Source organism: Lynx canadensis, chromosome C1 (genome assembly GCF_007474595.2).
Source record: "Lynx canadensis isolate LIC74 chromosome C1, mLynCan4.pri.v2, whole genome shotgun sequence".
Taxonomy (NCBI): domain Eukaryota; kingdom Metazoa; phylum Chordata; class Mammalia; order Carnivora; family Felidae; genus Lynx; species Lynx canadensis.
The window spans coordinates 141,668,656-141,681,266 of NC_044310.1; the positions used below are offsets into that span (position 1 = coordinate 141,668,656).

General features: G+C 37.0%; 1 protein-coding gene across 25 annotated transcripts in view; it reads right to left on the reverse strand.

Moving 5' to 3' along the window:
- The window catches only part of NEB (nebulin), a 219,632-nt gene that overhangs the window by 78,985 nt on the left and 128,036 nt on the right, over nt 1-12,611 (reverse strand). For all 25 annotated transcript variants that reach the window (XM_030325669.1, XM_030325689.1, XM_030325687.1 and 22 more), the window contains 9 exons: nt 12,057-12,260; nt 11,220-11,324; nt 10,521-10,628; nt 9,169-9,480; nt 6,236-6,439; nt 5,762-5,866; nt 1,581-1,685; nt 1,169-1,480; nt 377-481 (listed from right to left, as the gene is read on the reverse strand). In XM_030325669.1, the coding sequence (XP_030181529.1) occupies nt 377-481; nt 1,169-1,480; nt 1,581-1,685; nt 5,762-5,866; nt 6,236-6,439; nt 9,169-9,480; nt 10,521-10,628; nt 11,220-11,324; nt 12,057-12,260 (1,560 nt within the window). The remainder of the gene's footprint in view (nt 1-376; nt 482-1,168; nt 1,481-1,580; nt 1,686-5,761; nt 5,867-6,235; nt 6,440-9,168; nt 9,481-10,520; nt 10,629-11,219; nt 11,325-12,056; nt 12,261-12,611) is intronic.

Consider the following 12,611-nt stretch of genomic DNA (forward strand, 5'->3'; position numbering starts at 1 on the left):
CCACAGATTTTTAAAGTAGCAGGTTTGCTTAGTTATCAAAGTCATGTAATACAATACTCTGTGTATCATGATACTCAATATGTTTTTTTTCAACTGTGTAAACTTCTCCCAAGTGCGGTGTCATTGCTGACAAAAGAAGTTTTCCATTTACACAATTCTAAGCATCAGTGAGTGTACTGGACATTATATTATGGATGTGGCCCCATGATGAGATAGGGACAGTAGAGGATTGTTTTGGGACAAGATATTTCTGGCTTAAATGACAGCAATTGCAGTTATTAACATTGCTGATGGGGCATGACTTCATTTTGGCTTGTGTAATTTTGTCCAGTCTCCCAGGAAATGCACTAAATGGCCAGGTAAAATCTTGGAATACCTCACTGAAGATATCTGCAGCATGTTTGGCATGATTGACAGAAACGGAATCAGTCGGCATCCACCCGATCCCACGTAACCATTCCAAGTCAGCCTTGTAGACAGCCTGTGGGAACAGAGCCATGTGATTTCAGCAACTCTGGTCATATGGTCCTATTTATTCTATCTATTGATTTGATGGAAAAATACAATATAAAGATGACATACTCAAGCAGCTGGGAAGGTAACATAAGTAAATTCATTGGGAGGTCAGGAGGTATGAAAAACGGGGAGACATTTTTCCATTTAAAGGGGGTTAACCTCAATTCGGCTCCAGTTATTGTTGCTAGGGCGTAATGCATGTCCAGGAATTTGTTCTCCGATTTTTCTAAAGAAGTAGGGAATCCTAGATTTGTACTCCAAATTTCCTGATTTAAAAAACCTTGGCAACTTAATTCAAGATTTTTAAACACTATATCAACTGAAAAAAAGCCTACCTGTGCCTACATCCTTTCCACAGACTGCCAACGTTGTACCTTTGTTGCTACATAAATTCCATAAATAATATTTTCACAGTAGTTGTCTTTATACAGTCACAGTTAAGATTTATAGTCACACAACCATATATTCCTTAATACAAAATCTACATCTTTCACAGCTTTGATGATTTTTGACACCATACTATATCATGTAACTAAAACCAAATTCTTGGCTGTATAAAGACAGGAAGCAGTGATATAAAATTTAATGGCAAACTTTCTGGGAGTCATGAAAAAATGAGAAAAGAGCTCATGCTAAAATGTAGCCCACTCACATCGCTTTGCAGTTGGTAGGCTTTCTTGGCCTGAATCACATCGTTCTGGTCAGGCATGCACGTCCACTCGTGTAGGTAATTGCGATAATCAATGTCGCTGACCAGAGTCTGGCATTTTTTAGAGTGCAAGATGGAAAGCATGTCTGCAGGGCTTTGGAACTTAGTCTTCCATTTGGCCCAGTGCAGCCGGTACTCTCTTTCATTCTGAATCTTGCCAGCGATGAGGGCCCACCGGATCTTGTTGTCATCTCTGGCTGTGAGGGTACCCACGTAGTGTCCCTTCTGCTTCTCATGGTCAAGCTTGTATTTATACTGGAGATGGAAAAACAAAGCAGATGGGTCACAGTATGTGCTCTTGATGCACCTAGGATGTTTGCTTAAAAACTGAGAAGTTAAACAAGGCCACACTTACGTCACTGGCAATCTCCCTGGAGGCCTTGGCAGCCTGGATAGGGATGGCATCCAGCCGCACATCGCAGCTCATCTTCATTTCATCCCAACCTTCGCGGTAAATTTTCTGAAGAGGAGAAAAAAATAAGGTATCATTTTGGATTCAAATGTACCAATAACTTCAGCGGCTCAAGTAGAATTAATATCAGAGCAGTACAGTTTTGAAGTCCCAGAATAGGTTGAAAAGAGGATAGGTAAAAGAATAATTCCGCACCACGCTACTGGAATACGAAATTGTGTATGGAGTCCAAAGATCTGGGCTTGACAAGAGTTGTTTCTTTTTAATTTAAATCATGGCCTCTATGTAGTTATTCATAGTTTATATAATAGTGTTTAGATGCTTCTTTTTTTTTTTTTTTTTTTTTTTTTTTTTTTTTTAGATGCTTCTTGTATCAGTAGCACTGGGATAAGGTTATGGTCAGACTTAATGAGAAATTACTGGGTTTCTTTAAGTTAATAATTCCAATTTATTTAATTTTAAAATTCAACTCAATTCTGTCATCTTCAGAATTATACACTTTTTATATTTGTGGGGAGGTTTTCCCCAGGATGGTTTCTTAGATTTTTTTCATGTAGTTGATGATGCATATTGTTTGGGAAAGTTAGATATTCCTTCTGAAGCACAATTGTATGTTAATAGCCATTAAAATTTTTTTTTCATGTTTATTCATTTTTTAGAGAGAGAGGAGGGGAAGGGGCAGAGGGAGAGGGAGACACAGAACTCGAAACAGGCTCCAGGCTCCATGCTGTCAGCACAGAGTCTGATGAGGGGCTTGAACCCATGAACCGTGAGATCATAACCTGAACCGAAGTCAGGGGCTTAACCGACTGAGCCATGCAGGTGCCCCAATAGCCATTTTTAAAATGCAGTGTGTTTTTATTTATACACAGAAATTAAGGTAGTGATTTACAGATAACTTTTCAAATATATGTTCATATTTAAATGGACACACTCTGTGTTGATGATGTAAGACTCGAAAGTAACAGTAATTTAGGGGCGCCTGGGTGGCTCAGTTAGTTGAGTGTCTGACTTTGTCTCAAATCATGATCTCACGATTCGTGGGTTCAAGCCCCGCATTGGGCTCTGTGCTGATAGCTCGGAGCCTGGACCCTGCTTCAGATCCTATGTCTCCCTCTGTCTCTGCTCCTCCCCTGCTCGCGCTCTCTCTCACTGTCTCAAAAATAAACAAACATTAAAAAACAAGAAGTAACAGTAATCTAAATGTATAATTCAGAAATCATACCAATCAATGTGGAAGCTTTAAAAGTGCAGAAAGATGAATTTCAATTATTGACAGTTTCACGGGCTTTGCATATCTGAAATATGAGTGTAGACAAGTTTTGTATGAATTTTCATTCAAGTTTTTGTATGAATTTTGGGTAGGCCTATTTAACAATTGACTTTTATTTTTAGACAAAATAAAAGTGTTCTCCACATTTAAATGTAGAGTGTTCTCCCACATTTAAATGGAGACTATTTAATGCAAACTCGTCATGTTATTTAGAATTTGTTTTTATTTTATTACATATGTTATACTGTTTTTAATTATGTATTAAATTTTTGTTTATTTGTTCAAATATATTTTTTATTTGAGTTAAAAAAAAAATCAGGGTTTGAGACCAAAACTTCGTCTACTAACTTTGAGACACGGATCAATTCCTCATCACTTTAAGTCTCAACTTTCCCATCAGATAAAAACAAAATAGCACTATATATTTTATTCATGTGATTAGATTAAATGAGTTAATTTAACATGGATTTGCTGGTTACCTAGAAAATTATATACAAATATCTTGAAAAAGTTGTGCTCTCCAAATGATACAAACAGTTTTAAGTAGTGACTTTTATCAAGATTATAGTAATAGTGACACCATGTTTTAAAAAAATGTACCTTTTGGTTAGCATTCACATGGGAGGTTTGATTTCCTCCAAAGCACAAGCCATTCTCATTAATGTCTTTTTACTTTTAATTTTAGAGAGAGAGTAAGAAAGTGTGTACAATCAGGGGTGAGGGGCAGAGGGGGAGCGAGAGAGAATCTTAAACAGGCTTAACATTCAACACAGAGCTCATTGCGGGGCTCGATCCAATGACACTGGGATTATGACCTGAGTGGAAATCAAGAATCAGATACTCAACTGACTGAGCCACACATGCGTCCTTCATTAATGTCTTAATATCGAATATCTAAATATCTGAAGTTTGTAACTTTTGGTATAGTTTCAAATACTACTCTTGCTTACATCGAGATATCAGCTGTAGGATTCTGATATTTCCAGCTAAGAAATATATCATACAAAAAAGAGCACATGAGACTTTCCCTGATTGTCCAGCCAAAGGTGCCTCTGGATGGAAAAGAAGAGGCTGAGGACTTTGTTCATACTGCAGTTTGGTGATGAGAAAGCACTGCACCATAATACTATTTTTGTCTGAAAAAAATGTATTAACGCCCTAAAATTTCATTTTCTTCCCATCTCTTGGAAAAAACTAGCTCCCAAGTGGCCCATTATAATAGAATTGATGGTGTGGTTTGGCATGTGGTGAGGAATCTTTTCTGGGCAGGTTCCTTCTCTCACAAAGATTTATTATTTTTTGAAAAATGTCAAGTTCCAAACCATGGTGAATGACATTAAGGTAGTATACTTCTTCTAAGGTCATACTTTTTCTACTCACAAGAAAGCTCTATGATCCATGAAGACAGTACCTTTCTTGAGATTTCTTAAAGTATGTAGCTAGCCACTGAATTCTCTCATTTTATTAATTATACTCTTTAGTTTATTCTCTTCCTTTTTCCAGCCATAATGATTTATCCTGTAGGTAATGATAATTTTGCCTTTTTAAACTCAATATTTATCTCTTACTCTTATGTAATTATTTTGGCTTGAATGAGCTTACTCACTTAGCTAGAAATTCCAGCAAACATTAAATAATGGTGATGTCAATGAGCATCCTTGTTTCATTCCTAGCTTGAATGAGAAACTTAACTTACTGAGAATGAGTCTGGCTTTGATTTGAGATTTATTCTTTTAGTCACATCAAGAAGATAGTCATTTAACCTTATTTTATTAGGATTTTATTTTTAAAAATAATGGATATTAGATTTTGTCATATGCCTTTTCAAATCTATTAAAATAAAGATGTGATTTTCTCTTTTGTTCAGACACATTATTAGGTTTCTGAATATGGAACCCTCCTGGCATTCCTGAATGAACCCTAATTATTTTTTCTCATATCATATTCACATACTATTAAACTTTATTTGTTAACATTTAAGATTTTCTTCACTATTGGTTTACAGTTTTCATTTGAGGAACTATCTTTGACAAGTTTTGGAAATTGTGATGGCTTTCCTTCTTTCATTGGGCTCTATTATAGTTTGATTATTTCTTAAAGGTCTGAAAGAATTCTATGAAATCATCTGGATGACCCTGACATCTGAGAGGAGGGAGGAGAGTCTTTAATAATCCTCTTAATTTCTTGTTATATGTTTTTTTTTCCCCTTGGGCTCATTTTGGTAATTTATGATTTCCTAGAAAATCCCCTACAGATCCAGGCTTTAAAATTAGTATGTATAAAGTTTTGCAAGAATTCTTATAATTATTTTGTTCATCTGACTGTTGTTAATTCCCCTTTCTTGGTCATGTGTCTCTTCATTCTTCTTTAAACTTTCTGGTCCTTATTACCTTCTCCCTTTCTGTCATGTTGACACTGGCTCACCAGTAACTGGCCTTGCTGGGTGACTCAGAGCCAAGGATCTGCTCCTTTCCTCACTTTTTTTTTTTAAGTTTATTTTTTATTATGAGAGAGAGAGAGACAGAGAGAATGCAAACTGGGGGAGGGGCAGAGAGAGAGGAGAGAGAGAGAATTCCAAGCAGCTCCACGCTGTCAGTGTCAGCTAGATGTGGGGCTCAAACCCACGAACTGTAAGATCATGACCTGAGCCAAAATCGAGAGTCAGAGGCTTAACCAACTGAGCCTCTCAGGTGCCCCCTGCTCCTTTCCTGGTCAAGGACTTATGTTAAGGAGTCTTCCCCATCCCCACCCAGTCAATCTTTTCTCCCCTGGCTATGAAGAGTTCCCTGGGGATATCATAGCACCAGCTGGTGAACTTATAAACAAAAAGGGAGTCTGTGGAGGTACTTACATTGCTCACATTAAGAGCATTGGCTCTAGCAAGATTAATTTCTGGAGTATCCGGCATTATGTGGACTGAAGTTTTATCCTTGTCCCAAACTTCTCTGTACTTTGGCTATGGAAAGACCCAACAATAACAAAATTACTTTGCAACTTGTAATTTTGTGAGTTCCAGGGCACAACTTTCAACTTTTCTGATCTAAAATCTTTTCATATTAAGGAAAAAAAACTTCCAAAAGTCTTTCATATAAGTTACTCAAATTTAATATGAAATTGGTAATGGTACCAATTCATGATTACCTTTTATTAGTACTTTGAGTTTTTGTTTAAAGTTTATGAACAATAATAAAACAGCCCTATCAACATTATGGATTAAAATCTTTGCTATCATCAACATCATTATCATACAAACAGATTGCCAAGTTAATTATTTATCATTTATGAGCATGATTTAATTTTAACACAGAGGGGAAAAGTGACTTACAATACTAATATTTTCAGCATTTGACTTAGCAAGGACAACTTCGGGTGTATCGACAATACTTGTGTACTTGAGTTTCACCACAGGTGTCCGATAGACACTGTCTCGTAGGATCTCCTGGGCATTTTTGACTCTCAACACTTCAGGAGACCCTTCGGGCATCCAGCCGATGCCACGTAGCCACTCCAAGTCAGCCTTGTAGATGGCCTGGGAAAGAAAACAAAGTTAAGTAGAGGCAGTGTTTTTTTAATTGTGGTAAAGTAAGAAAGCAGTTTTAGGTTATATTTTACCTTCCACAAACAATAATTAAAAATGAGCATTGACAGACATAATTCCTCAAATGCACAGCAGTGTTCTGTTCTGGTTTGTTTTTTTGTAGCAGGGGCACTTTACACACTCTTAAAAAAGCAGAATGATGCAGAAGGAGCTCTCTGTCTGCGGGATGCATGGAAGATTTTGAGTTATATTTAAGTAACATCATACCAGCTCAGGTGGGCTTTAAAGCAATAATAATGGGCTATCCAGTAAGTTCTCCACACAGCAGCTGGAATGATCGTCATAAAGTTTACAAATCAAATCTGATGCACCACATGCATCCTATGGCTTCCCATTGGTCTTAGGACAAAGATCAAAGTCTTAACATGGACTAGAAGATGATGATAATCTAGCACCAGTCCTTACCAATTCTTCCAGTCTCATCTTATATGTGCTTCCCTTTAACCTATGCATTATGACCCCAATGGACTTTTGGTTTCTTGTTTGTATACAGACCCCTTTGCATATGGTGGTCATTCTGCAGAGCCAACTCCTACTCTCCCTTTATATTCCCACTCACTCAGTACTTCCTTGGTAAGTTTTCCTCCTCACTTTTTCATAGCACCATGGATCACTCTTTCTCAGCCATCTGATTTTTTTCTATTGATATTCTGTAGTTCACATCTGTTTCTTTGTTATCAGTATGAACTCCCTAATGTCTGGAACTTTGTCTTGTTTCTTCCTCTTCATTCACTGTTGTATCTTTAGTGCTTAGCACAGTACTTGGCACATGGTGTATTTTAAAGGGATAATTAAGGATTCAGTCCCACTGTGGTAAATAAGAAGTTCCCCAAAAAATTAAAAATAGAAATATCATATGATCCAGCAATTCTACTACTGGGTGTTTACCCAAAGAAAATGAAAATGCAAATTCAAAGACCTACGTGCACCCCTATATTTACTGCAGCATTATCGACAATAGCCAAGGTATGGAAGCGATCAATAGATGGATTGATAACAAAGGTGTGGTAGGTGTGTGTGTGTGTGTGTGTGTGTGTGTGTGTATGCATATGCATGTACACATGAAATTTTACTCAGGACAGAAAAAAAACCATGGTCTTGCCATTTGTGACAACACATATGGACCTATTATGTTAAGTGAAATAAGTCAGACTGGGAAAGACAAATACGCCATGATTTTACTTACATGTAGAATCTAAACAAATGAATAAATAAGCAAACAAACAAAAAGCAGAAAGAGACCAATCAATACAAAAAACAAAAAAAACCCCTAATGTTTTCAAGAAGGGAGGAAGGTGGGGGGATGGGTAAAAGGGGAATGGGAGACACAGGCTTCCAGTTATGGAATGAATAAGTCATAGGGATAAAAGGTACAGGATAGGGAATATAGTCAATGGTACTGAAATAGTGTTGTATGGTAACAGATCATAGCCACACTTCTGGTGAGTGTAGACTTGTTGAATCACTATGCTGTACCTCTAAAACTAATGTGACTTTATGTGTCAAGTATACTTCAATAAAAAAAAATAAAGGAATTCAATCCCTGGTTCCACAATTTTGATCTCAGTTGTTTTTTCTTTCTTCCATTTCCAAGATAGCACCTCCCTTTGAATTGGGATTTGCATTTTCTTGGTTATTCAAACCTGTTTTTTCAGCTATAGATAAGTGGTTAACCAGAAAAAATTGCTCTATGTTAAGCACCGGTTATTAATTTCATAAAAAAATCATTCTGTTTTTCAGAAATGGTATTTTAATAACCAGTTAATAGGATACAAATATCAGCATAAAAAAGGTAGTAAGAGGAGTGAAAATGCAGTAAAATTTCTATCTTAATGAAGAAGGACATTGTATATTTTAGTGTGTAAAGTATGATGGATACCCAAAATTCAGAAGGATTCTCAAAAAGGATTACATATAGATTTTGAAGTTTGCCTTCCTCATCCTTTAGGAACTTGATTCATATGCATTCCATTATATGCTAATGTTATTCAGGTTAATGGAGAGACTGAATTTCTCTAGAAACTGGCCTAAATCGACCAGTTGGCAATTCATTTCAAGTGATGGATACACTTTTCTATAACAAATTCATTCATCATGAAAGCATCCCTTGAAGCTTATGGGAATCAAGTTCAAATAATTTAAAGAAGGCATTCATTCTACATAAGAAATTAATACCCTAATGGAATCCATGATTTCTAAAAGATTGGATGAGCAGAAAATATGAATCGAAAAATACTTTAAGTAGACTAATGAAACACCATATTGTGAAGAACACTGAATTAAGGAATCTAATGAGTTTGGAATACACTGCTAACCTTTAAAATTAATTTCAAGGAAGTAGCCCTGTCATTCAATGAAGGACCATAGGAATTCTTATGTTTAGGAACTACAGACACAGCATATATTAAGGAATCTATGGAAAAAATCTGGTAGCACCACTAAAAGAAAGAAAGAAAAAACACTTTCTGAATAAGACCAGCAGTAAGGAAGGCAATCAGTAAACTTGGTAAGATGTTAAAGAGATGCTCATGTAAGGAGAGTTGCATTTTCCTGAGTCCTAGGAGGAATGACCAGGCAAAGCTCTGGAAGGTTTTCTCCCTGGGAAACAGCTCATTCCTCAGGCACCTCAGTTGGTACTCTGTGCACAAGCAACAACTTACATCACTCTGCAGGTCGTAGGCTTTCCTGGCTTGGATCACATCATTCTGGTCGGGAAAGCAAGACCAGTGGTGCAGGTAATGGCGGTAATCCACATCACTTGCTAATGCCTGGCCTTCTTTGGCAGCACTGATGGACACCATGTCTGCCGGGATGGAGATCTTGGCCTTGTTGTCATTGTAGGCCTTTTTGTACAGCCTGTCATTCTGCATCTTTAACACTTTTGCTGCCCAAACCAGTTTAGGGTCTTCTTTGGCAGTGCGACATCCAATATAATGACCTTTCTGTTTCTCATAAGTAGTTTTGTATAGATACTGGTGTATGTGAACAGAAGAAAGAAGAATTATTTTTCCAAACTCACTTTTTCTAAACAGCCTGCTCAAAATAACTCTATCTCCCTTAGATGAGCCTTTTATGGGCCCTGTTTTTAAGTCCATACTGTAAGTTTTATGATTCTTAACACATTGCTTTGTCTATGTCTACATGCATGAAAACATTGTGAGCACCTCGAAGGCAAGAACTGTGCTTCTGGATTATTCCCAATATAGGCTTATGTGGTGTTTCCCAAACTTCAGTCACTGTCTACTGCCTTCACAGGCGTTTTGCCACAATCAAGTACTATCAGTACTTCATACTTTAGTCTATCAACTAGATTCTTTGTTTAAATAAATTTAAAGTGTGAACTTTAAAATATTTTTGTTCTAAAATTTATCATTCTATGTAAATGGGGAAAATCAATACTTTTCTAGCACACATTAAATCATAACTTTTTAAAAATGCTTATCCATCAACTGCATAAAATTATTACAGGAACAACTTATGTATGCTGCACTTCAAGAGACAACAGAATTCTGGGGCTCCTGGGTGGCTCAGTCAGTTGAGCCTCGAACTTCGGGCTCAGGTCATGATCTCACAGTTTGTGAGCTAGAGCCCTACATTGGGCTTGCTGCTGTCAGCACACAGCCCACTTCAGATCCTCTGTCCCCCTCTCTTTCTGCCCCTCCCCTGCTTGCATTCTCTCAAAAATAAACATTAAAAAAAACCCTCAGAATTACTTTTATCCATTGAATTTTTATAACTGCTTGTAAATTAAATAATATTGACAAGATGCTGAAAAGAAAATAAAAATCTGTTCTCAAACATAAGAAGAGCCAAGCCCTGATGCAAAAGCATCACCAAACTGTTGTAAAAGTTATTCCTGAATTTGAGATGTTACAACAAGACACTAATCACGATGATCTCTATTCTACTTAAGTATAATTCCTTCGCAAATAAGTTAAAGATTAGACAAGTATTAATTTCTTGTGTGTTGTCTGTTAGCGTTGGTTAAGTCTGTGAAAGGAGTAGCTCTTACATCACTGGCGATATCCCTGGAAGCTCTGGCGTGCTGAATTGGAATGGCATCTTCTCGCAGGTCATAACCCGTCATCTTGACGTCTTCCCACGCTTGCTTATATTGCTTCTGCAAATGGAGATTGCAATGCCACAGTTAATCTGAAGAGGGAGCCACTGAGTCAGCATTACTGATGTGTTTAAGAGAATATGTTAAGTTACGCTGAAAATTAGTCTCCCCTTAAGATTTATAAAATAGGCTGGTTTCATACTGAAATTAAGTGCCAGTAGATTTTTAATGAAATTAATTAAAATTCATTTTTTTTAAAGAAAGTAATTTAGGAGACAGTAAATCATGTGCAAATGAGAAAATATATATATATCATTTTGCTTTAAGAGGAAAAATCAATGATGGGCCACTACAAAGAGAACCAAATATTACTATACTTGCATGTATATGTTTTTATGTTGTTTTTGGTGAAACTAGTGCATTTTTCCTTCCAAAAAAGATAAGGACACACATCTCTATTTATAAACACATGCATACACATACGAGTGCATTTGCATGTGTGTGTGCACACAGAGCACTTATCGTTAAAGACTAGAAATAAAAGGAATGGTAGGGAAATGCCTTTTGCTTAACTCCCTCTGGAGCGTATCAATTTAAGTTTCAGTTAGGCCAAAAATATTGTGTAAAGCAAATGGATGTATAGTTCCTTACATCACTGATCTGCATGGCATTGATTTTGGACTGCAGCATCACTGGAGTGTCAGCCGGCACATTCACATTTGCCTTCTCTCTTTCCCAGGCATCACGATACAATGGCTGGTAAAAATGAAAAACAAAGGGTGGGTGATAAGTAAATAAGTCCATTACTACGTGAATAAATTATAGGTACAATTAAAGGTTCTCCTTGGATGTTCTCAGGTAAAAACATAGATCACATTTTGTTTTCATTGCGTTTTTATTTAAAAGTTGCCAGTAGTGACTTCAACAAGAATATATTCTTGTGTGATATGATATAAATGGAAAATGAGTCAGAAACCTGGTAGTAAAATGATCCTTTCCCATTAATTCACATGTAATTACCAGGCAGGTAAACCCACAATGCAGGTAACTATGAAAATCCACATTGCTAATCAAGTTCTGGCTTTCTTGGCCCAAATAACTATGATAATATCTAATATTGGGGCCACCCCCCTGGACTTTTCAACTTACCTCATGATTAAAAATAAAAAGGTGGCAGTGATCATGGTATTGACTGGTGGACTTGTATTACAAGCAAGACCTCAAAATGTATTCAAAGTGTGTTATCAGAGTCTGTGGGGGTATGAAGATGTCTACCACACTTATGTTAACCAAAGAGTTATCTAAATAAATGAAATGTGGATACTGTTAATTGATCGACTATATGAAATTCTATCTGGATACATAAATGTTCAAGGTTCTAATGCTGGCATTAGCAATTTAAAGTTCACAATTAGAGACTTCTAATTAATTAAAGTTCACAATTGAGACGTCTCCACTATGTCTGAATGTATCATCAGCCCGGCTTACCTCACTGATTTGTACAGCATTGATCTTTGCCTGGATGACTTCAGGGGTATCAACAATGCTGGTAAATTTGAGGGCCTCAGGCCTTATACGATACAGCCTCTCATTCAGGAGATTCTGGGCATTCTTCACTCTCATCACTTCCACAGAACCCTCTGGCAACCATCCTATACCCTTCATCCATTCCAGGTCTGATTTGTACACGTTCTACATGAAGGAGAGAACCACAGAAGGCAGAAGAGTCAAATCTTCCCACAAGAACACAATGCCAGTGGGCCACACACTACCTCTAATCAGCTGGGTGGCCAATCCCATGAAACAGAAGGATCAACATTAATTGTTAATATTTGGTGTTACATCCCGGGCACACACTTCTGGGAGAAGTTCACCATATCCTACAGGAATTGGAACAGGACTGACAAATGACACTTGTAGAATGACAGATAGCAATGGCACTTGATTTTGTTTTTATAGAAGGTTGAGCTTCTGTGCTCACCATTTGAAATCTGCCATTTTGGTACTACTAGAATAACATCTGTAGGAATTTGGGAGAAAAAG